This window comes from Vipera berus, assembly GCF_964194415.1.
Source record: "Vipera berus genome assembly, chromosome: 6".
Lineage (NCBI taxonomy): Eukaryota > Metazoa > Chordata > Lepidosauria > Squamata > Viperidae > Vipera > Vipera berus.
This window is the reverse complement of record NC_138208.1, coordinates 2,292,375-2,313,452: the sequence shown is the minus strand read 5'-3', so window position 1 is coordinate 2,313,452 and position 21,078 is coordinate 2,292,375. Positions and strand designations below refer to the sequence as shown.

Genomic DNA, 21,078 nt, shown 5'->3' with positions numbered 1-21,078 from the left:
GGTCAGTTTATCCCTTAACTTTAAAAAGGTCAGAAATGAAGGCCTAGAAAAGCACAGTCCAGCCAGTCGGAACGTAATGGATCAGAATATTCCAAGCAAGATCATACAGCTATTGATCTGGAAATGTTGCAATTAAATCACTCAAATTATCCGTCGGCATGCACATGTCAGATCAATCTCATTTCATTTTTTAGATTGGACAAGTACATTGTGAGAATGCTGAGGGCATAATATATCTTGATTTAGCAAAGTCTAGCAAAATTATGGGCTGGGTGGCCTATTTGGTGAAGCCATGCCTGGATCAGCAAACTGAAAGTATGTGTAATGTCAAGGGTCAAGAATTGATGTTGGATTCAGAACTCTCCAGTGTTTTTTTTAAATAACAGAATAACAGATTTGGAAGGGACCTTGGACGTCATCTAGTCCAACCCCCTGCTCAGGCAGGAGACCCTACACCATTTCAGACAAATGGTTGTCCAGTCTCTTCTTAAAAACTTCCAGTGTTGGAACATTCACAGCTTCTGGAGGCAGGTTGTTCCACTGGTTAATTGTTCTCACTGTCAGGAAGTTTCTCCTTAATTCCAGGTTGCTTCTCTCCTGGATGAGTTTCCATCCGTTGCTTCTTGTCCTGCCTTCAGGCGCTTTGGAGAATAGCTTGACTCCCTCTTCTTTGGGGCAGCCCCTGAGATACTGGAACACTGCTATCATGTCACCTCTTGTCCTTCCCTTCATTAAACTGGACATACCCAATTCCTGCAACCGTTCTTTACAAGATTTAGCCTCCAGTCCCCTAATTACTTTTTTTCATTTATTTTTAATAACTAAAGAACTATAGTTCTAAAGCATAGAACTGGGATACTTTATGAACTAGAAGGTAGAATTGAATTTCTAAATGATCTTGAGGAATCTGGGGGTCTGCAACACAGTTCCCCTCTCTTCTGCATTGGTCCAGCTTGGGATAATGAATAAAGAATTATAAGTAAATAAAAAATTATTTGCAATTATTCGGTTGCCTATAAATGTTTCAGCTCTCCAATTTTAGCAAAAATAATTCTTCTGAAATGTTAGCACCCTTAGGGTAAATCACCATTTACCTTTTGGTACTGGCTTTCTTTCAAGACAACGGGTAAAATATTTACACAGCAACATGAAGTTCATTACCTTAATGGCGAAACCTGTTATTCACTTTAACTGTATTGCAATAGCTAAAATGCTGCCATTAAGTGCCACGGAATCCCCTGTTTTATGAGACTCGCTTAGATGACTCTGATTACAAAGAAACCTGCAGTTAATTCCATCTATAAAAAGAAAATGCAGGTTTAGGATTATCAAAAGGCATTTGAGGGGCCGTTACCAAACCCAGATCCACTTGTTTAGTCAAAAGATAGTTGAACTGATTATCTGCCCTTCAGTAGTTATGGACAATGCAAGTTCTTCTTGTGGTCCTAAAAGACTAACGAAAAATAAGCTTATCTGAGGTATCATTTCACCCCTCAGTTCCAGGCCAAAAACAAAAAACAAAACTGCAAATGTCAAATTGTGGTTATCCCAGAATGTTAATTTCTTTTAGAATCAAATTTAAGCCTCCAACAACATCGAACTATACCTTTCTGCCTTAAATGCAAAAGAAATATAACTAGGTTTGGAGTAGCCAGTAACTCAAATGGCAAAGGACATATCATACCTATCCAATTACACCCACATTTTCCCCCCTTTTTTGTCTTAGGTAGAGTCATTTAAGTTCCCCAATCAGGCTAACAATAAAGGCGGGAAGTGAAAAAAAAACAACAACCCTTTTTCATATGAAATCAGAGTTTGAAAAGAGAAAAGTTAGGGCCCCATTCATCTCCTAAAAACCTGCTGAGAATCCTATCAATTTGTTTAAATAAAGTAGTGGGTATTTACATGTGCATACCAGATAGATAGATAGGTAGGTAGGTAGGTAGGTAGATAGGCAGGCAGACAGACAGACAGACAGACGGATGGATGATAGATAATAGATAGATGATAGGTAGGTAGGTAAGTAGGTAGGTGGGTAGATAGATAGATAGATAGATAGATAGATAGATAGATAGATAGATAGATAGATAGATAGATAGATAGATAGGTAGGTAGGTAGGTAGGTAGGTAGGTAGATAGGCAGACAGACAGACAGATGGATGATAGATAATAGATGATAGGTAGGTAGGTAAGTAGGTAGGTGGGTAGATAGATAGATAGATAGATAGATAGATAGATAGATAGATAGATAGATAGATAGATAGATAGATAGATGATGGATGGATGGATGGATGGATGGATGGGTGGGTGGATGGATGGATGGATAGATAGATAGATAGATGGATGGACGGACAGACGGACGGACGGATGGACAGACGGACAGACAGACAGATAGATACCGACAGACATCTGAGTTGGACGTTTCTTGGGTTGATGGGCAGCTATGTCACTAGGCTAAGTAAAGAAATATGTTTCTCAAAAAGAGAAAAATCTGCTGCAGAAAATAGACCAATCTACTTCCTTAGAACATCTGCCAAAGATGCATCACAACCATATTGCAATCTGTATATTTTTAATGCACCGTGGCAGTCTGAGCTCTAGCAAAGATAATGTAGCGCTCCATAAGTTTTGATCAGCTGTACTTTCCTTGCCTTTTATGGTGAAAACTCCTTCCCGGGAGATGAATCCCAGTCCTTCCTTAGTATGGCACTCCATTCCTCCGCTGTATTATATTTATAACCCATTATGCCACAGAATTGGTCCACCCTCCTTGATTTTCTCTGAAACTGGTTTGACATCTGTCAAAGTTCTTCCGCTAGTTTCATTCACACCTTCTAAACCGTTACGTTTTACCAAGTGAACTTCACGAAAGACTGGGGGACATGGCGAGCGTTTCCTGCACCCAGAATAGTTTGTTAGTTGTGGTGGAACTTGAAGCTTCTACTGATGCTTATCAGATGCACGGCAGTCTCCAGATTTCTCTCCCTTTTTTTTTTGCTTAGGATGGAATTTACGGGCCTTCAAGATTCAAAGTGGTTGCTGTTCTGTTCCAGCTGAGTTAGAACATAGGATAATAGACGTGGAAGGGACCTTGGAGGTCTTCTAGTCCAGCCCCCTGTTCTAGCAGATAAATGGTAGTCCAGTTTCAGATAAATGGTTGTCCAGTTTCTTTCTGAAAGCCTCCAGTGATGGAGCACCCACAACTTCTGAAGGGTAAGCTGTCCCACTGGTTGACTGCTCTCACCATTAGGAAATTTCTCCTTAGTTCCAGGTTGCTTCTCTCCTTGGTTAATTGTCATCCGTTGTTTCTCCTCTTGTCTTTTGGTGCCTTTGAAATATAGTTTAACACCCTCCCCCCCTCTTTGGATCTTAAAATTTGGTTGAAAGAAGAATAGTGGAATCAGCTTTCCAAAAAGGCCCAGTCAAGAAATAGACACCGCAGGAATTCCAGAAATGCTAGTCAATTATGTAAGGTCTATTAACAGAACTCCATCCCAAACCTTCACTGAAAATGGGGTCAAGGCCAAGATGCTCTGATTTTTTCCCCCAGGCTTTTTAGTTCCCCAGGGCTAGGTTATTCACCCAAGTCTGACCTGAGGCCAAGTTTTTATGGGTCTTTTAAACACGGTCAGAATGGAGGCCATAGGGATGTTTGTGGGGAGGGGAGGTAAGTTGGCCCAGAGGGCAGGAGTTAAAACAGAGAATGCACATAGTCCCTAGAAAAGAAGGGATTTGATGTAGGTCAACTCTGCCCATGTCAACTTCCAGCTCAAGTATCCGAATAAAAGTCCGTTATTTTTTATTTTCCGAAAAGCTGACCGCTTATTGAATCCACGGCTTGGCAAAGGCGAGGCAAAACTAACTCTAAAAACGCTAAAATCCCAAGGGGTCAGACCCTAGCATATAACAATGACTTTCTCAGCCAGAATCCCCAGATCTCCACATAGTTCGTGTAAACGCGTTCTCTTTGTTACGGGAGCCATCTGCTATCTTCTTCACACCTGCAGAACGTCCTTGAAAGCTTTCCATACTGCCGACTTTCAGTGAGCTTCCGTAGAACTGGTGAGCTTTCATTTTTCCATTCAAAAACAACAACACCACCCCACACACACTTATTCTAATGGCAAGATGAAAACAGAGAGGCACGTAGCTGCCAAACTTTCGCTCTTGGCCGCCCAGTAGTATAGGGTGGGCTGAAATTACAAAAGACAGATTGTCCCTTAGAATAGATAATAAGGCCTTATCCATGAAGGGCTGTATAGTCAGTAACAGCACTCAGGATCTAGATAAAGATAAAAGTTTCCCCTGTCCAGTTGGGTCTGGTGGGAAGTGCTCATCTCCACTTCTTAGCCAAGGGAACTAGCATTGTCTGAAGACGCTTCCATGGTCATGTGGCCAGCATGACTATATACTGAGAAGCACAGTGTGCCGTTACCTTCCCACCGAAGTGGTACCGATTTATCTACCCGCAATTGCAGGCTTTCCAACTGCCAGGTGGGCAGGAGCTGGAGCGAGGAACAGGAGCTCACCCCATCGTGCAGTGCTCAGGTCTTGAACACGGGCTGTCAGCTTTCCAGCTAACAAGCTCAGCGTCTTTGACCACTGAGACATGGTGTCCCCTACCCAAAACCTACCAGTAACTGAAGTAGATTATTGTGTCCTAAAAGGGCACAATGAGATCCGCCCATCATTGTCCATCCCGCTCAGTGGTGGGATTCAAATACCTGAACAACTGGTTCTCTTATTGGATGCAGGCCTGGGCCTCTGAGGCCTAGAATGGGTTTCTGAAAGTGGCATCCACGCACTTCCGGTGGGCCTCCCAAGCCTAGAATGGACTTCTGGAAGTGGCATCCATGCACTTCCAGTGGGCCTCCCAAGCCTAGAATGGACTTCTGGAAGTGGCATCCATGCACTTCCTGTGGGCCGTTCTAGGCCTGGGAGGCCTCCTCCAGGCCTCTGAGGCCTAGAATGGACTTCCGGAAGCAGTGGGCGTTCAGTCAGTTCTCCGAACTCAGCAAAATTTAGCTACCAGTTCTACCAAACCGGTGCGAACCAGCTGAATCCCACCACTGATCTTGCTGCATTTGGGACCAACTGCAGCTGCTGAATAGTTTTCAAGGGCAGCCCCAACTTCAGGGCATTGTAATAGTCCACGAAGGAGGCGACCAAAACATCACTGACCCTCTAGAACAGGGGTCTTCAAACTTGGCCCTTTTATGACTTGTGGACTTCAACTCCCAGAATTCCTCAGCCAGCGTGCCTGGCTGAGGGATTCTGGGAGTTGAAGTCCACAAGTCATAAAAGGGCCAAGTTTGAAGACCCCTGCTCTAGAAGTCTGCTACTCCAGGAAGGGGTGCAAGTGGCTCACAAGATGAATTTGTGTGATGTCCTCCAAGCTGCAGCTTAATGTTCCTCTGTTTTAACTTGAAAATGAATGTTTTTACATGCACCTCGGTACTTTGTGTCGGGCAATACAGAGAGTCCTCGATTTACAACCGTTCATTCAGTGACCATTTAAAGTTAGAACGGCACCGGAAAAAGTGACTTACAATCATTTTTCACACTTACGACCGTTGCAGCATCCCCACGGTCATGTGATCAAAATTCAGATGCTCGGCAACTGACTCGTATTTATGACGGTCGCAGCGTCCCTGGGGTCACATGATCCCCTTTTGCAACCTTCTGACAGGCGGGGGGGGGGATTCACTTAAAAACCGGGTTACCCACTGAACAACTGTAGTGATTCACTTAACGGCCGTGGCAAGAAAGGTCGCAAAACGGGGCAAAACTCACTTAACACTTGCTCGCTTAGCAACCGAAGGTAGCCGTAAGTGGAAGGCTGCCTGTAAATGTATCATAAAGTATGGAGAATAATGGTTGATGACAAGAAATATGAATTAGGTCAGTGAAACTGTGAACCAGATTAAATCCTCAAATATCGCTCACTCCGATCCTATGACAGCTTGTATAGGATTTCTGCTTTAATCGATCAACCACTTCCCCTGGGTATCGATCAGTCAATTAACTTAAAATACATGCGAATATCCATCATGTGGAAAATTCAATCTTTTTTTTTTCTTTTAAAAGGGAAGGACCATATAAATCAGAAATGTCGCCATTACCAGAACTTCAGAATTGCAATAGCCCCAAAGACAATAGTTCTTTTAACTCTTAACCCGTTCACGTTGACTTGATTAAAATCTATTAGTAAAAAGCGAGTTGAATAGATGTTAGGTATGCCTGTTGCACAATATTTATTACAGCGTGCAGCCCTAATAAAAACATAAAAAAACAGGAATTAGAAGGATGACAGAAACTTTGGTGTCCTACCTCATCCTGACTCACGATTTTGGTATTTTCAGTTCGGCCTTTCTTCTGTAATAATCTGGTTTCGTATTCTGGCCTGGGGTGTTCCTAAATCAAATTTAAAAAAAAAAATGCGGAGTGAATTTAACATCTGAGCAAGCGAGCCACACAAAAAACATCCAAATAGTACGGAGATCTTGGCTCCTTGCACCTTTGAACGTGAGCAAGAATAGTGGCAAGAGATGCTTGCGACGTAAAAGTTATGACGGTTCAGATGGGACAGGAAGCCAAATATTTAGACGCTGCTTGGTGTACTGAGTAGCAGAAAGGGTGAAAGAACACACCGCAAGTAAATGCTTTAAAATATAGACTGAGGATACGGTAGGAAGTCAGCACTCCCACCCACCCCTCCAGAGAATGAAATATTTGGGGAAATATTAAAAAGAGGCAGGATAGAATATTTCCCCTAAAGAAGAAATGGAGAAAAAAAAATCTTAACAAAGGCAGAAAGCAGCCCCAGTCTTCCTGCTATAGGTAATTAAAAAAAAAGCCTCAAGCAAAAAGGCCAGTCGTTAAGAGATTTTGAATTGATATTCAGAAAGACTGGGCCGATCTATTCATCAACAATACACCTTCAGCCCCCATAGCTGATGGGATTAAGAACTTACATTCCCACCCACCCCTCAAATGCTAAGGACAGGACATGACCTGTAGGACACAATCCGATTAACCCACCACCATTGACACAAGGCTTGCTACTTTGCACAGCCCCCTGGGACCTCTCAGTCAGAAAGTATAAAAGCCCACCCACTCCCAGCTCCACTTGGTCATGTGTCCCAGAACTGCATGCTGTTGTTGGTTCTAAAGGTAAAGGTAAAGGTTCCCCCGCACATGCGTGCTAGTCGTTTCCGACTCTAGGGGCCGGTGCTCATCTCCGTTTCAAAGCCGAAGAGCCAGCGCTTGTCCGAGGACGTCTCCGTGGTCATGTGGCCGGCATGACTAGACGCCAAAGGCACACGGAGCACTGTTACCTTCCCACCGTAGTGGTCCCTATTTTTCTACTTGCATTTTTTACGTGCTTTCGAACTGCTAGGTTGGCAGAAGCTGGGACGCGTAACAGGCGCTCACTCTGCTACACGGCACTCAGGATTCGACTGGTTCTACTCATCAATACACCTTCTTCTCTAAGCGGCCTCCATTTTATTTCCAGCAGCTTAGCTTCCATTTTATTTAGAGTGTTTTGCTCCTGGCTTGGAACTGGACCTGATTTTTCTTTCAACAATACCTATAATGGGTTCTGGAAAACCTGAAGCACGGTTGCTGAAATATATAGTTAATATCCTGCAAGTAATCTACCAGGAATGACAGATTAACAGAGTTGAAAGGGACCTTGGAGGTCTTCTAATCCAGTCCCCTGCTCCAACAGGAGACCTATATCATTCTGGACAAATGGTTCTCCAGTCTCCTCTTGAAAATCTCCAGTGATGGAGCACCCATGGCTTCTGGAGGCAACTTGTTCCACTGAGGTTGTTTCACTGGTTAATTGTTCTCACTGTCAGGAAATTTCTCCTTTGTTCTAGATTGCTTCTCTCCTTGATGAGTTTCCATCCGTTGCTTCTTGTCCTGCCTTCGGGTGCTTTGCGGAATAGCTTCACCCCCTTGTCTTTGTAGGAACTCCTCAAATATTGGAAGACTGCTATCATGACACCCCTGGTCCTTCTCTTCGTTAGACTAGACACACTCAGTTCCTGCAACCGTTCTTCATATGTTTTATCCTCCAGTCCCCTAATCATCTTTGTTGGCCTTCCATTCCTCATTATAATTTTGTGGTTTTCATTTTAGATAAATCATTCTAGCTTCTAAGTACACGGTCTTTGGTTTTTGGTTTTTAAGTGTATGTGAGTTTTATGTCATTCAAGTGTTCAATATTGTTGTTTATTCTAATTGAATAGCTTGCCAAGTCAAGGTCTAGGATACAGGCATCAGCCAAAATCGGATTTGAATTTGCAAGCTAAGAGCATAATTGTATTTGCCTTTGCAGTTCAGTTCCAAGAACTGAATTACTTATATTTGGTATGGGGGAATGAAATCATCGGATCAATTTGAAGAATTGAATTGATAAAACCCCGACAGGTTTGAACAGTTTCCAGAGCACTTACTTCTTCTTCTTCCAAACCGGTAAGGTCCCAGAAGTAACTCAACCGCATCTGCAAACGCTTCCAGTTTTCAAGAAACATCGTGGCTGAAATGAAAGAAAGCCCATTTTGTTCATTGGAGGAGAGCTTTGTCTTTAAAATACCCAAGTAAAATTGTGTTTCTTACCAAGTTCTACTCCTAATGGCTACTACATTATCACCAGTGGTGGGATTCAGCCGGTTTGCACCAGTTCAGCAGAACCGGTAGCTCATTTTTTGTTGGCCAGGCCCAGAACGGACTTTCGGAAGCGGCATCCACGCAGAGAACCAGCTGTTCACCTATTTCAATCCCACCACTGGGCTACTTCCACACATGTCAGTTTTAATCCATGGACTGTCCAAGGTTATGAAATCTGTGGAAGGAGCCATCGAGGCTGGTAAGTGCCCGGAGAGTCAGGATGCACGTCACTTTGAGCAATCAGGCCTACTTTCAGCCACTCCCAGGGGCCTCTCTGTGGCTTGGGTGGCTTGGCTAGAAAAGCACAATAGACAGATTTAACCGTAATTCGGTTAAATGCAATTAAGAATCTTGTGAGCATTTCTGAAATGGATTATTTCTACCAGGATTGTATTTCTACCAATGCTTAAACACCACTCCTTCCTTCCTTCCTTCCTTCCTTCCTTCCTTCCTTCCTTCCTTCCTTCCTTCCTTCCTTCCTTCCTCCCTCCCTCCCTCCCTCCCTCCCTTCCTTCCTCTTAGAAATTGAAAAAAATCCCTTAAGCTGAATTTATTACCACATTCCACCCAAAAATCCTCTCTCCCCACAACCTTAATTCGGATGCTTCTCTGCAGGACTTCGTGCAACCCTCCACGATTGGTACATCTTAGCTGAGGAGATGGGAATCGACCAAGCACATAACAAGTATCCTGCAGCATGGCCATGGGAAAAAAATTACCCCCAGAGAAGAGGGGGATGACCAAGTTGCAAGCTCTGCAGACTTGCTCCACTGCCTGCGCCGAGGAAGCTCCCTACTCTCATGTAATGGAAATGCGTTCAGCTCAGGTTTGTGTCCAGAACCTCACAATAGGACAACTATAAGTCAAGGGCAGACTTTGCCATAGGTTGCAGGGTTGCAGGCCCCAGGCCTTTCCACCGTCTATTTTTAAAGTCTTCTGAGCTGCTCCCCATTAAGCAGACTTCGTGGTAATGACTTCCTTATGTTCATCGTGTCGTTTGCAACGCAACTCTTCCTTTTTTGCCTCTCCTCCGTGGGCTGTCAATCAGTTTCACGGAATGACTCATTCTAATAATGCACATGTGTGTGTGTGTGTGGGGGGGAGAATTGTGGTTTGAGAGACGATATTTTCCCCTAACTTAACTAGAATATCTTTTCCAGAGTCTGCCCTACACAGGCAGTCTTTGCCTTATGGCCACAACTGGAGCCCAATATTTCGGTCACTAAGCAACACAACCATTAAATGAAACTACTAGAGCTGCGCTAGAAAGTCCAGGCAGTCCTTGACCTATGACCACAATCGAGCCCAAACTTTCTGTCGCTAAGCGAGAGATTTGCCGTGTGAATTTTGCCCCATTTTATGACATTTCTTGCCACACTTGTTGTTCAGTTAGTGACATGGTTGCTAAGCGAATCTGGCTTCCCCCATTGACTTTGCTTGTCAGAGGGCCACAAAAGGGGATGCCATCACACACACTCACACACACACATACACAGGGACACTGCGACCATCATAATTATGAATCAGATGCCAAATGTCCAAATAATGTTTAAGATCTATCTACTTCACCTAGAGTCCTAGAACATGGTGTTCTATTTTTGTGTATCTATCTATCTATCTATCTATCTATCTATCTATCTATCTATCTATCTATCTATCCATCTATCAATCTAACATCTATCTATCAAACTCTATCTATTATGTATCTACCATCTATCAAACTATTTGTAACTATCTATCTATCTATCTATCTATCTATCTATCTATCTATCTATCTATCTATCTATCATCTATCTATCAAACTGTCAGTTATCTATTTATCTATCTATCATCTATCTATCAATCCATCTATCAATCTATCTATCAAACTGTCTGTCTGTCTGTCTATCTTCTATCAATCAAACTGTCTCTCTCTATCATCTATCTATCTATCTATCTATCTATCTATCTATCTATCAAACTGTCTATCTATTATCTATTTATCTATCTATCATCTATCTATCAATCCATCTATCAATCTATCTATCAAACTGTCTGTCTGTCTGTCTATCTTCTATCAATCAAACTGTCTCTCTCTCTCTATCATCTACCTATCTATCTATCTATCTATCTATATCTATCTATCTATCTATCTATCTATCTAATCAATCCATCTATCAATCTAACATCTATCTATCAAACTCTATCTATTATGTATCTACCATCTATCAAACTATTTGTATCTATCTATCTATCTATCTATCTATCTATCTATCTATCTATCTATCTATCTATCTATCATCTACCTATCAAACTGTCTGTTATCTATTTATCTATCTATCATCTATCTATCAATCCATCTATCAATCTATCTATCAAACTGTCTGTCTGTCTGTCTGTCTATCTTCTATCAATCAAACTTCTCTCTCTATCATCTATCTATCTATCTATCTATCTATCATCTATCTATCAAACTGTCTATCTATTATCTATTTATCTATCTATCATCTATCAATCCATCTATCAATCTATCAAACTCTGTCTGTCTGTCTATCTTCTATCAATCAAACTGTCTCTCTCTCTCTATCATCTATCTCTCTATCTCTCTATCTCTCTATCATCTATCTATATCTATCTATCTATCTATCTATCTATCTATCTATCTATCTATCTATCTATCTATCTATCTATCTATCTATCTATCTATCTATCTATCTATCTATCTATCTAAAACTCACTTAAAATCTGTCTCGCTTCACAGGGCCATAAATTGAAGGCTACCTGCATTGCTTCTTTAGGCTGCTGCCACTAAGAGAAATGAGAGGGATGAATCTGTGGTAGGAAGACCCACAGCTATAAAAAAAAGAGTTTTCTTTTTGATGTCTCCCCCATTCATACATCACCGGCGAGCTGACAGATGCTTGGAATTGAAAAGGAACGTTGCTTGAGGGTTGTTGTTTTTTTTTTTAACTTTTTCCTTGCTGTTTGTCTATGGAGATTGTCAACCCTCCAGGTCAGAGTTGTCCCAAAGGTGCTTTTTTAAAAAGGCGACTGGACTTTCTTGTGTGTGTGTGTGTGTGTGTGTGTGTGTGTGTGTGTGTGTGTGTGTGTTTTCCTTGAAAAACGTTTCGCTTCTCATCCAAGACGCTTCTTCAGTTCAGTTCAGTTCAGTTCAGAAGTGAAGAAACCTCTCGGATGAGAAGCAAACAACAACAACAAACAAACAAACGAAGAAAGTCGACTTGCCTTCTGGAAAAGCACCTTTGTGTCCCTTTGCTGTTGTTAAGCAAGTTCCTTAGTCTCCTGTTTTGGTTTTTACACCTTTGAAGCAAGCTTACCCCAGAGGGCCATGAAAACGGAGAAGAAGACGGTGGCCGGATTATCAAACAAGTGGCTGGCACGTGCGGTTCCACAAGCTGTGCTGAGGTTCCAGTAGTCGCACGTCTTGTCGCACAAAGGGCACATGGTGAAGGCGTTGCGTTGGTCACACATCTCCTTGCTAGGAAGAGGAGAGGCCAAAAGATCAGAGAGCGGCTTCGTGGAGGGAAAGCTTTCCAGCTATTTCCTACCGTAGTCCAGGTCGCCCTTGACTTACAGCCAGTGGGGGGATTCAAATAGGCGAACAACCAGTTTCCCTGCATGGATGCCGCTTCTGGAAGTCCGTTCTGGGCTTGAGCAACCAAAAATTAGCTACCGGTTCCGCCAAAAGTGGCGTGAACTGGCCGAATCCCACCCCTGCTTACAACCGTTCGTTTAGTGAGCCTTCAAAGTTTCACGGGCAATGAAATAAGAGACTTGTGACCTTTTTTTTTTCTTTCTTCCCTACACTGGCTTTTCTTTTCTTTAAATGGTTGATTGCTTCTTTGTCCCAAAAGTGCTTTTTCAGGAGGCAACTGGACTTTATCTTTTTCTCTGAAGAGGTTTATCTTCTCACCCAAGAAGCTTCTTCAGCTCTGACTGGATGGTGGGGACTGGAAGGACTTATATTCTTTTAGAGAGTCGTGGAGGCCACTTGGAGGTTTACCTGCGTCCTCAGGGTCACCTGAGTGGTGCAATGGGTGTGGAGCCTTCTTGGAACCGCTGAAAGGACCGCGTTGTAGACTGGAGATAGATGATGTTGTATCCCTCCCCCTCTGTTGAGGGAGGGCTGTTCAATTTTGACCCAGATGGCCTCTTTGACCCCTCTTTCAAACCAGAGGTCCCCTCTGTCCAAAATGTGGACTTTGCTGTCTTCAAGAGCGGCCTTGGTCTTTTAAATGCAGATGGACTGCTGAATCTTTTCCCGATGGGTTTGCTCTCCTATCTTGTGCCATGAACGGCATGTAAATGACCAGCGGTCTGCAAGGAGTATAAACCCTTCCATTCCCCACCATCCAGTCAGAGCTGAAGAAGCTTCTGGGAGGAGAAGCAAAACCTCTTCAAAGAAAAAAAAACCCAAGAAAGTCCACTTGCCTCTTGGAACGGCACCTTTGGAATGGAGAACCAATAAACCATTAAAAGGAAAGAAAAGCCATTTAAAATGAAATGTGGAGCACATAAACACTCCAGAAGTGTAGTTAAAAATGGCAACTAATGTGTAGAGACGGCCACGTAGTACATAAGACAAGTAAGGCTCACACCTTAATATTTCTTCAAATGAAAGATTCGGGTCTTTAATTTATTTTTATTTTTTATTTTTTATTTTAATTCCATTTATATCCCGCCCTTCTCCGAAGACTCAGGGCGGCTTACAAGCTTAGCAGTAGCCTTCATTCTATGTATATGCCTGCTTATTAGGGCTTTCACACACACACCCCCAAGCGGCATTATTACAAAGTCAGCTTAATTGCCCCCAACAATCTGGGTCCTCATTTTACCTACCTGGGAAGGATGGAAGGCTGAGTCAACCTTGAGCCTGGTGGGACTCGAACCTGCACTAATTGCAGGCAGCTGGTCTTATTTAAGGAGGCATTAGCCCACTGCTCCACCAAGGCTTAAGTAAACCAACCAAGCAGAAGAATCCTTGACTTATGACAGGCCCCAGAATTCCCATGGCTAAGCAAGATTAGGGAGTCCTCAGGGAGAAGGGCGGCATATAAATTTAATAAAATGAAATGAAGATGAAATACAGTATTTCACCAACTTTTCTGCCACAGTTGTTAAGCCAATCGCTTCAGCCGTTAAGTGAATCACAAGGTCCCTAAGTGGATATGGCTCCCCCAACCCCCCCTTGACTTTAGCTGGGAAGGTTGCAAAGGGCAGTCCTATAACCCAAGGATGCTGCAATTGTTGTAAATAGACGCCCGTTGCCAAGATCGCAGGATCTTGGGGATGCTCCCACGGTGATGTGCAAGGACCGGTTGTCCTTATTTTATAACTTCTGATGAATCGCTAAATAAGTGATAGTAAGTCAAGGACTCCTGCATCCTTCATAAAGTCAAGGAAGAGAGGAAATAACTGGGTTTATCAGGGACCAGAAGAGAAAATAACATTCGTGCTCTTAATAGGCCTTCCTTCTTTGGCTGAAAATATCGGGTAAACTTGGCGCATTTTTAGCAAACGCCCAAAACACCAAACAAAGAGCCAAACCTTGCTGTATTTTGGGGACAAAGTCTATTTAGCACCTGGCAGCTCACCTTGGGAGATCTTCTTCGATGGTCAGGCACCCGTACACAAACACGATAATCCCGATGACGGAGGAGGGAATCAGAAATTCTGTATATAACCCCAGCCAGGCGAAATACATCCCGATTTTTTCTCCAAAATACTTTCTAAAGAAAGGAAACGTAAGACGCAGGTAAAGAGATGAGGTGTGCTACTACAATTCGTCTTCCTTAAAAATGCGGAGGGGTTTTTCAGAAAGCATGGATACCGTAGGTTTCACTGGAGATTTTATAGTGTAATGGAGAATAATGAATCAGTGGAACGGTTTGCCTTCGGAAGTTGTGAGTGCCCCAAGGTCTCTTCCAATCCTATTATTCTATTCCGTTCCATTCTGTCTATTCTATTCTATTCTATTCTATTCTATTCTATTCTATTCTATTCTATTCTATTCTATTCTATTCTATTCTATTCTATTCTATTCTATTCTATTCTATTCTATTCTATTCTATTCTATTCTATTCTATTCTATTCTATTCTATTCTATTCCATTCCATTCCATTCCATTCCATTCCATTCCATATTTTCTATTCTATTCCATTCCATTCCATTCCATTCCATTTCTATTCTGTTCTGTTCTGTTCTATTCTATTCTATTCTATTCTATTCTATTCTATTCTATTCTATTCTATTCTATTCTATTCTATTCTATTCTATTCTATTCTATTCTATTCCAATTCTATTCTATTCTATTCTATTCTTCATTCCTCTATTCTATTCTATTCTATTCTATTCTATTCTATTCTATTCTATTCTATTCTATTCTATTCTATTCTATTCTATTCTATTCTATTCTATTCTATTCTATTCTATTCCCAATAAAGATTCTATTCTATTCTATTCTATTCTATTCTATTCTATTCTATTCTATTCTATTCTATTCTATTCTATTCTATTCTATTCTATTCTATTCTATTCTATTCTATTCCATTCCATTCCATTCCATTTCAGTTCTGTTCTGTTCTGTTCTATTCTATTCTATTCTATTCTATTCTATTCTATTCTATTCTATTCTATTCTATTCTATTCTATTCTATTCTATTCTATTCTATTCCAATTCTATTCTATTCTATTCTATTCTTCATTCCTCTATTCTATTCTATTCTATTCTATTCTATTCTATTCTATTCTATTCTATTCTATTCTATTCTATTCTATTCTATTCTTCATTCCTATATTCTATTCTATTCTATTCTATTCTATTCTATTCTATTCTATTCTATTCTATTCTATTCTATTCTATTCTATTCTATTCTATTCTATTCTATTCTATTCCAATTCTATTCTATTCTATTCTATTCTATTCTATTCTTCATTCCTATATTCTATTCTATTCTATTCTATTCTATTCTATTCTATTCTATTCTATTCTATTCTATTCTATTCTATTCTATTCTATTCTATTCTATTCTATTCCAATTCTATTCTATTCTTCATTCCTCTATTCTATTCTATTCTATTCTATTCTATTCTATTCTATTCTATTCTATTCTATTCTATTCTATTCTATTCTATTCTTCATTCCATTATTCTATTCTATTCTATTCTATTCTATTCTATTCTATTCTATTCTATTCTATTCTATTCTATTCTATTCTATTCTATTCTATTCTATTCTATTCTATTCTATTCTATTCTATTCTTCATTCCATTATTCTATTCTATTCTATTCTATTCTATTCTATTCTATTCTATTCTATTCTATTCTATTCTATTCTATTCTATTCTATTCTATTCTATTCTATTCTATTCTATTCTATTCTTTTTTTGCTCAGTGTTTCTCCCCCTCAAATGGTAATTCGCTCTCCTATTCATGTCTAGAAGGTATCAAGGCACTTCAAATTTATGCTGGAATTTCTCTTTATCTCTGGCTCTCCTCACTTGACCATGCCTCAAGTCGCCCTTAACCCTTGGTGACTTGGTAGACACCTGATGTGCTTTTTCTTAGTTATGAAACGGAAGTAATTCAGTTTGCCTTCCACCAGATGTTTAGTTATTGTTACTTTTCCCCCCACACAACTTCCTAGTGCAGCCTACAGCCACAGGGTTTCCCCCCTGCAGTCATCTATCCAAGAATTAACCAGGCCAGACCCTGATTAGTTTTAATATCCAGACAAGGTCAGCCAGCTCATCAGCTACCCAGGATTAATACAGAGAAAAACCTGCCTTAATCCTTTTACCAGTTAATTCTAAGCCTCATCTTTTCTCTCCCATACAAAAAAAAAATATCTATACTTTTCTGGAACGGAGCAATTCATTTATCAGGCTGTCGATCAGCATAGAGGCAAACATGCAAGAATATAGATTCAGCCCTACAATTTATGATGGTGTGTCTGTTTCAAAGCAGCCTGAAAAATAGTCGGTAGAGAGACGCTGTTTAGATCTTTCCTTCTCAGCAAAGGTTATTATTCTGAACTGATCAGACACATCTAAAATATTCTCGAACGGGATGATAACCACAGTTTGACTTAGGAAACAAGAGACATAAGGACTCTTCCTGCAATTGGTTTAGTGGTAAATGTAGGCTCCCTTTTTCTGATGCTAGGAAATATTCTTCTGGAGAAGCAAGATAATTCAACCCAGTCATTGACAAAGGGTAGAAATTATTTGCTGCTTTCTTAACGCTTCTGTAATAATCAGTTGCTTTTTTTTTTTTTTGCACAAGGGGGAAAAACATGACCACGATCGTTCTCCTATGGCTTAAAAAAAAAAAGAAAGAAAGAGTGAGAGTGCCCTGGAGAAGTGAGGTAGGTCTTTTGCTTTGAAACAGCCTGGTTTCTGTTTTTGAAAGAAGGGGACATGACATTAAGTCAATAGTTCTTGAAATCTGGCAATCCAGGATGTCGGCAATGTGGGACATCAACCTATGAATCTAGGACTTTGTAGGAATTGTTTCTCTAGTCCAGGGGTCTTCAAACTTGGCCCTTTGATGATTTGTGGACTTCAACTCCCAGAATTCTTCAGCCAGGCACGCGTGCCTAGCTGAGGAATTCTGGGAGTTGAAGTCCACAAGTCATCAAAGGGTCAAGTCTGAAGACCCCTGCTCTAGTCGCTCCGTTGTGAACATTGCTGCAACAAGTACTTTGCAAATTTGGGGTAACTGAGGATTCTTGCCTTGGGCAGAGGGTTGAACTAGAACAGAGTTCCCCAACCTTTTCGAGGTGGTGGCCTGGGGGGGAGGGGGAAAAGAGGGATGGTTTTGTGGGAGGGGGCAAGTGCAGAGAGGATCACGGATATCTATTAACCCAGGAGGTTTTACCTTATGAGGTCAATAGGCTGAAACTTGTAAAGTGCTCCGTATCGTGCCCATTCTCGATATAACAGCTAAGAGAAAGAGGAAACAGACAAAGAGAAACAGATAAGGATTGCACAGTGAGGTCGTGTTACAAAATCAGCAAGTGTTAGACGTGCTACTAGCTGCAAAAAGGGGTGTCCGTGCATTGGTACGCTCACATTGCTGCAATTACATTTCAAATGAGCAGGTAAGCATATATCCAGTGGTGGAATTCAAATACTGGAACAATGGATTCTTTTATTCGATGCAGGCCTGGGCCTCCAAGGCCTAGAATGCACTTCTGGAAGTGGCATCCACACATTTCCAGCGAGCTGTTCTAGGACTGGGAAGCCTCCTCCAGGCCTCCGAGGTCTAGACTGGACTTCTGGAACAACGGACTCTCTTATTCGATGCAGGCCTGGGACTCCAAGGCCTAGAATGGACTTCCGGAAGTGGCATCCACGCACTTCCAGCGAGCTGTTCTAGGACTGGGAAGCCTCCTCCAGGCCTCCGAGGTCTAGATTGGACTTCCGGAAGCCAGCTGGTTCTCTGAATGCAGTAAAGTTTAGCTACCGGTTCTGCCGAACTGGTGCGGACCAGCTGAATCGCACCACTGCATATATCACATCATTCACCTGATGGAACAAAAGATTCCGATTCAGGCTTAAGGATGTTGACAGATGAAGTCTGTGGCTTCTTCTCTGGACTGTTCTCATGGCTTACTGGTTGGATAACTGGCTGGGGTTGGCTAGGGGAAATTTTCTTAGTGTTTCTCTTTGTGATATTCCTTATACTCTCATTGTACTGTGGTATACATTGTCTACCCCTTGTCATGTTTGCTTGTATTAAGAAGCATGACTCCTATATTGTCTCTGGGTCAAGGTTCTGATTGACGAACCCAACCAAGCAAACACCTTCACAGCTTTCCGTACTCTTAATGTAAAACTTTATTGAGTACATCATTTTGCCATGCATGTAGGTAAAACCAGCCCTGGCCAAACCACCCAATTCCATATAGTAAAATTTAGAATTCTTCTTTCCCAATTAGGTGGAAATATATTGTTATGAGAAAGTGTCTCTGAGTCTGGTCTGACACCTGGTGAGCTGTCCTTGGTTCTCACCATCTGCTTTCTTGATCTTTTGATGTCTGCATGCCAAACCCTTTGCCTCCCCCAGGTTCGTTGGCAAGTTGAGAAACAACAATTGTCAGACCAGCAAAATCATGCCTTAAACTTGACACTCTGCTTATCTTGTCCTCATTGATCATACTTCTGTGCACTGCTCAAAGTATGAAAGGGGAAATTATGTTCATCAGGATTCTGGTAATTCCAGTAATGTAGGAGATGACCAGGCTGAGCCCAAGGGAGGAGTCAAAATACATCATAAGTCACGAGTCCACAAGAGATCTAAATCTAGTCATCTTGAATGCCTCTGTTATCTCCCACTCATTTCCTTTTACCACCAGTTGGCCTGATCCTTGCAGAGAGCTTAAGCTTACAATAAATCTTGCCTGAATCTCCTCATTTCCTGGGCACTTGATAGATAATTAGTCAAAAGATTCTTATGCTGAAATGACAGAAATAAAATTCAGGCCTTATCTGGTTTGGGGGATTGTGGAAAGTTGCAGAATAAAACACCAGCCTGCAAGTTGAGCACGTGATCAAAACCACAGTTTGCACGCATGCATTTTTGTAACTTCTTGTGCTGCCCCACTCCCCTACACACAGACACACACACACACACACACACACAAATCTGACTGTGGCTTAGTGAGTTTATTAATATTCCCCAGTAATTCCCTTCCCCCCCCAAAAGCCAGAACTATCCCAATTAAGTCCAGTCATGAGCAATGTGGCAAAAGAGTCCACAAAGCATTTGAAATTTTCTCAAACAAAATAAATCCACTAGGCAAACTTAAATCCACAGCACAAGAAAGCTCACAAGTCAAGAAAAGTCCAGAGTTTCCAATGCACAATTCAAGTCAAGGCACGGTGTCAACCCAAAGCGAGGCAGGCATCACAACGACCAGAAAACACACAGCTAGGAAACAAACACGTTGTTCCCAGCAACGCCTCTCTCTGGCTGCTGTGCTAAAGAGCCAGCTTCCAGTGTGACCCATCAAGAAGGACGAGGCTTTCTCCTCTTGAATCGTCTGGCTGACCTTCTCCGCTCTTGCCTTTTCTCTGCTCTATGTGACCAGGTGCAGAAGGCAGTTCTTCCTCCTCTTCCTCCTCCTCACTGACCGTCTGCAACTGCAGGCTTTCTCCAGCTGGACCCTCAGCCGAACCCCTTCCGGATGGCTGCTCGGAGTCATCAATTAACTCAGCTCCTGACATGCCAAGAGCTGATTCATCCTCCCCTGAGCTGGCATCTAGAGGGGTATCCGGAGAATCGTCTTGGGGAGTCATCACACTTCTATACATTGTCTGCTGTGTGCTGGCTTCCTCTTATATAACCAAATAAAAGTAAGAAATAATAATAATAATAATAATAATAATAATAATAATAATAATAATAATAATAATAATAATAATAATAATAATAATAATAATAATAATAATAATAATAATTTGGAAGGGACCTTGGAGGTCATCTAGTCCAACCCCCTGCTCAGGCAGGAAACCCTATACCATTTCAGGCAAATGGCTGTCCAGTCTCCTCTTAAAAACTTCCAGTGTTGGAGCCTTCACCACCTCTGGAGGCAGGTTGTTCCACTGGTTAACTGTTCTAACTGTCAGGAAATTTCTCCTTAGTTCCAGGTTGCTTCTCTCCTTGACTAGTTTCCATCCGTTGCTTCTTGTCCTGCTTTCAGGTGCTTTGGACAATAGCTTGACTCCCTCTTCTTTGGGGCAGTCCCTGAGATACTGGAAGACTACTATCCCATCACCACTCGCCCTTCTCTTCATTAAACTAGACATGCCCAATTCCAGCAACCGTTCCTTATATGTTTTAGCCTACAGTCCCCTGATCATCTTTGTTGCTCTTCTCTGTACCCTTTCTAGAGTCTCGACATCTTTTTTACATCGTGGTGACCAAAACTGGATGCAGTATTCCACGTGTGGCCTTACCAAGGCATTGTTAAGTGGTATTAGTACTTCACGTGATCTTGATTCTATCCCTCTGTTAATGCAGCCTGGCACTGTGTTGGCTTTTTTGGCAGCTGCAGCACACTGCTGGCTCATATTGAAGTGATTGTCTACTAGGACTCCGTTTACGTTTACGTTTACGTTTTATTAAATTTTTATACCGCCCTTCTCCCGAAGGACTCAGGGCGGTGAACAGGGCATATAATAAAAATACAAAAATACAAAAGTTAAAATAGAATTAAATTAATGCCCAAAATAAAACAATAAAATATACAAATATTTAAAACCCTAAATTAACTCCCCATCAGGCCAGGCCAGCTTGTTCGAATAAGTGGGTCTTTAACCCGCGCCGCGAGATCCCTCTCACAGTTGTTACTATTGAGCAAGGTACCACCTGTACTATACCTGTGCATTTGATTT

The 21,078-nt window shown here is 41.7% G+C and overlaps 1 protein-coding gene across 1 annotated transcript in view; it reads right to left on the bottom strand.

Moving 5' to 3' along the window:
- The window catches only part of ANO2 (anoctamin 2), a gene marked incomplete at its 3' end in the record, with an annotated part of 127,770 nt that overhangs the window by 71,083 nt on the left and 35,609 nt on the right, over positions 1 to 21,078 (bottom strand). Inside the window, exons 8-12 of the mRNA XM_081331309.1 lie at positions 17,558 to 17,622; positions 14,274 to 14,408; positions 11,997 to 12,157; positions 8,466 to 8,548; positions 6,331 to 6,414 (exon numbers count right to left, since the gene is read on the bottom strand). Coding sequence (XP_081187435.1) covers positions 6,331 to 6,414; positions 8,466 to 8,548; positions 11,997 to 12,157; positions 14,274 to 14,408; positions 17,558 to 17,622 — 528 coding nt within the window. The remainder of the gene's footprint in view (positions 1 to 6,330; positions 6,415 to 8,465; positions 8,549 to 11,996; positions 12,158 to 14,273; positions 14,409 to 17,557; positions 17,623 to 21,078) is intronic.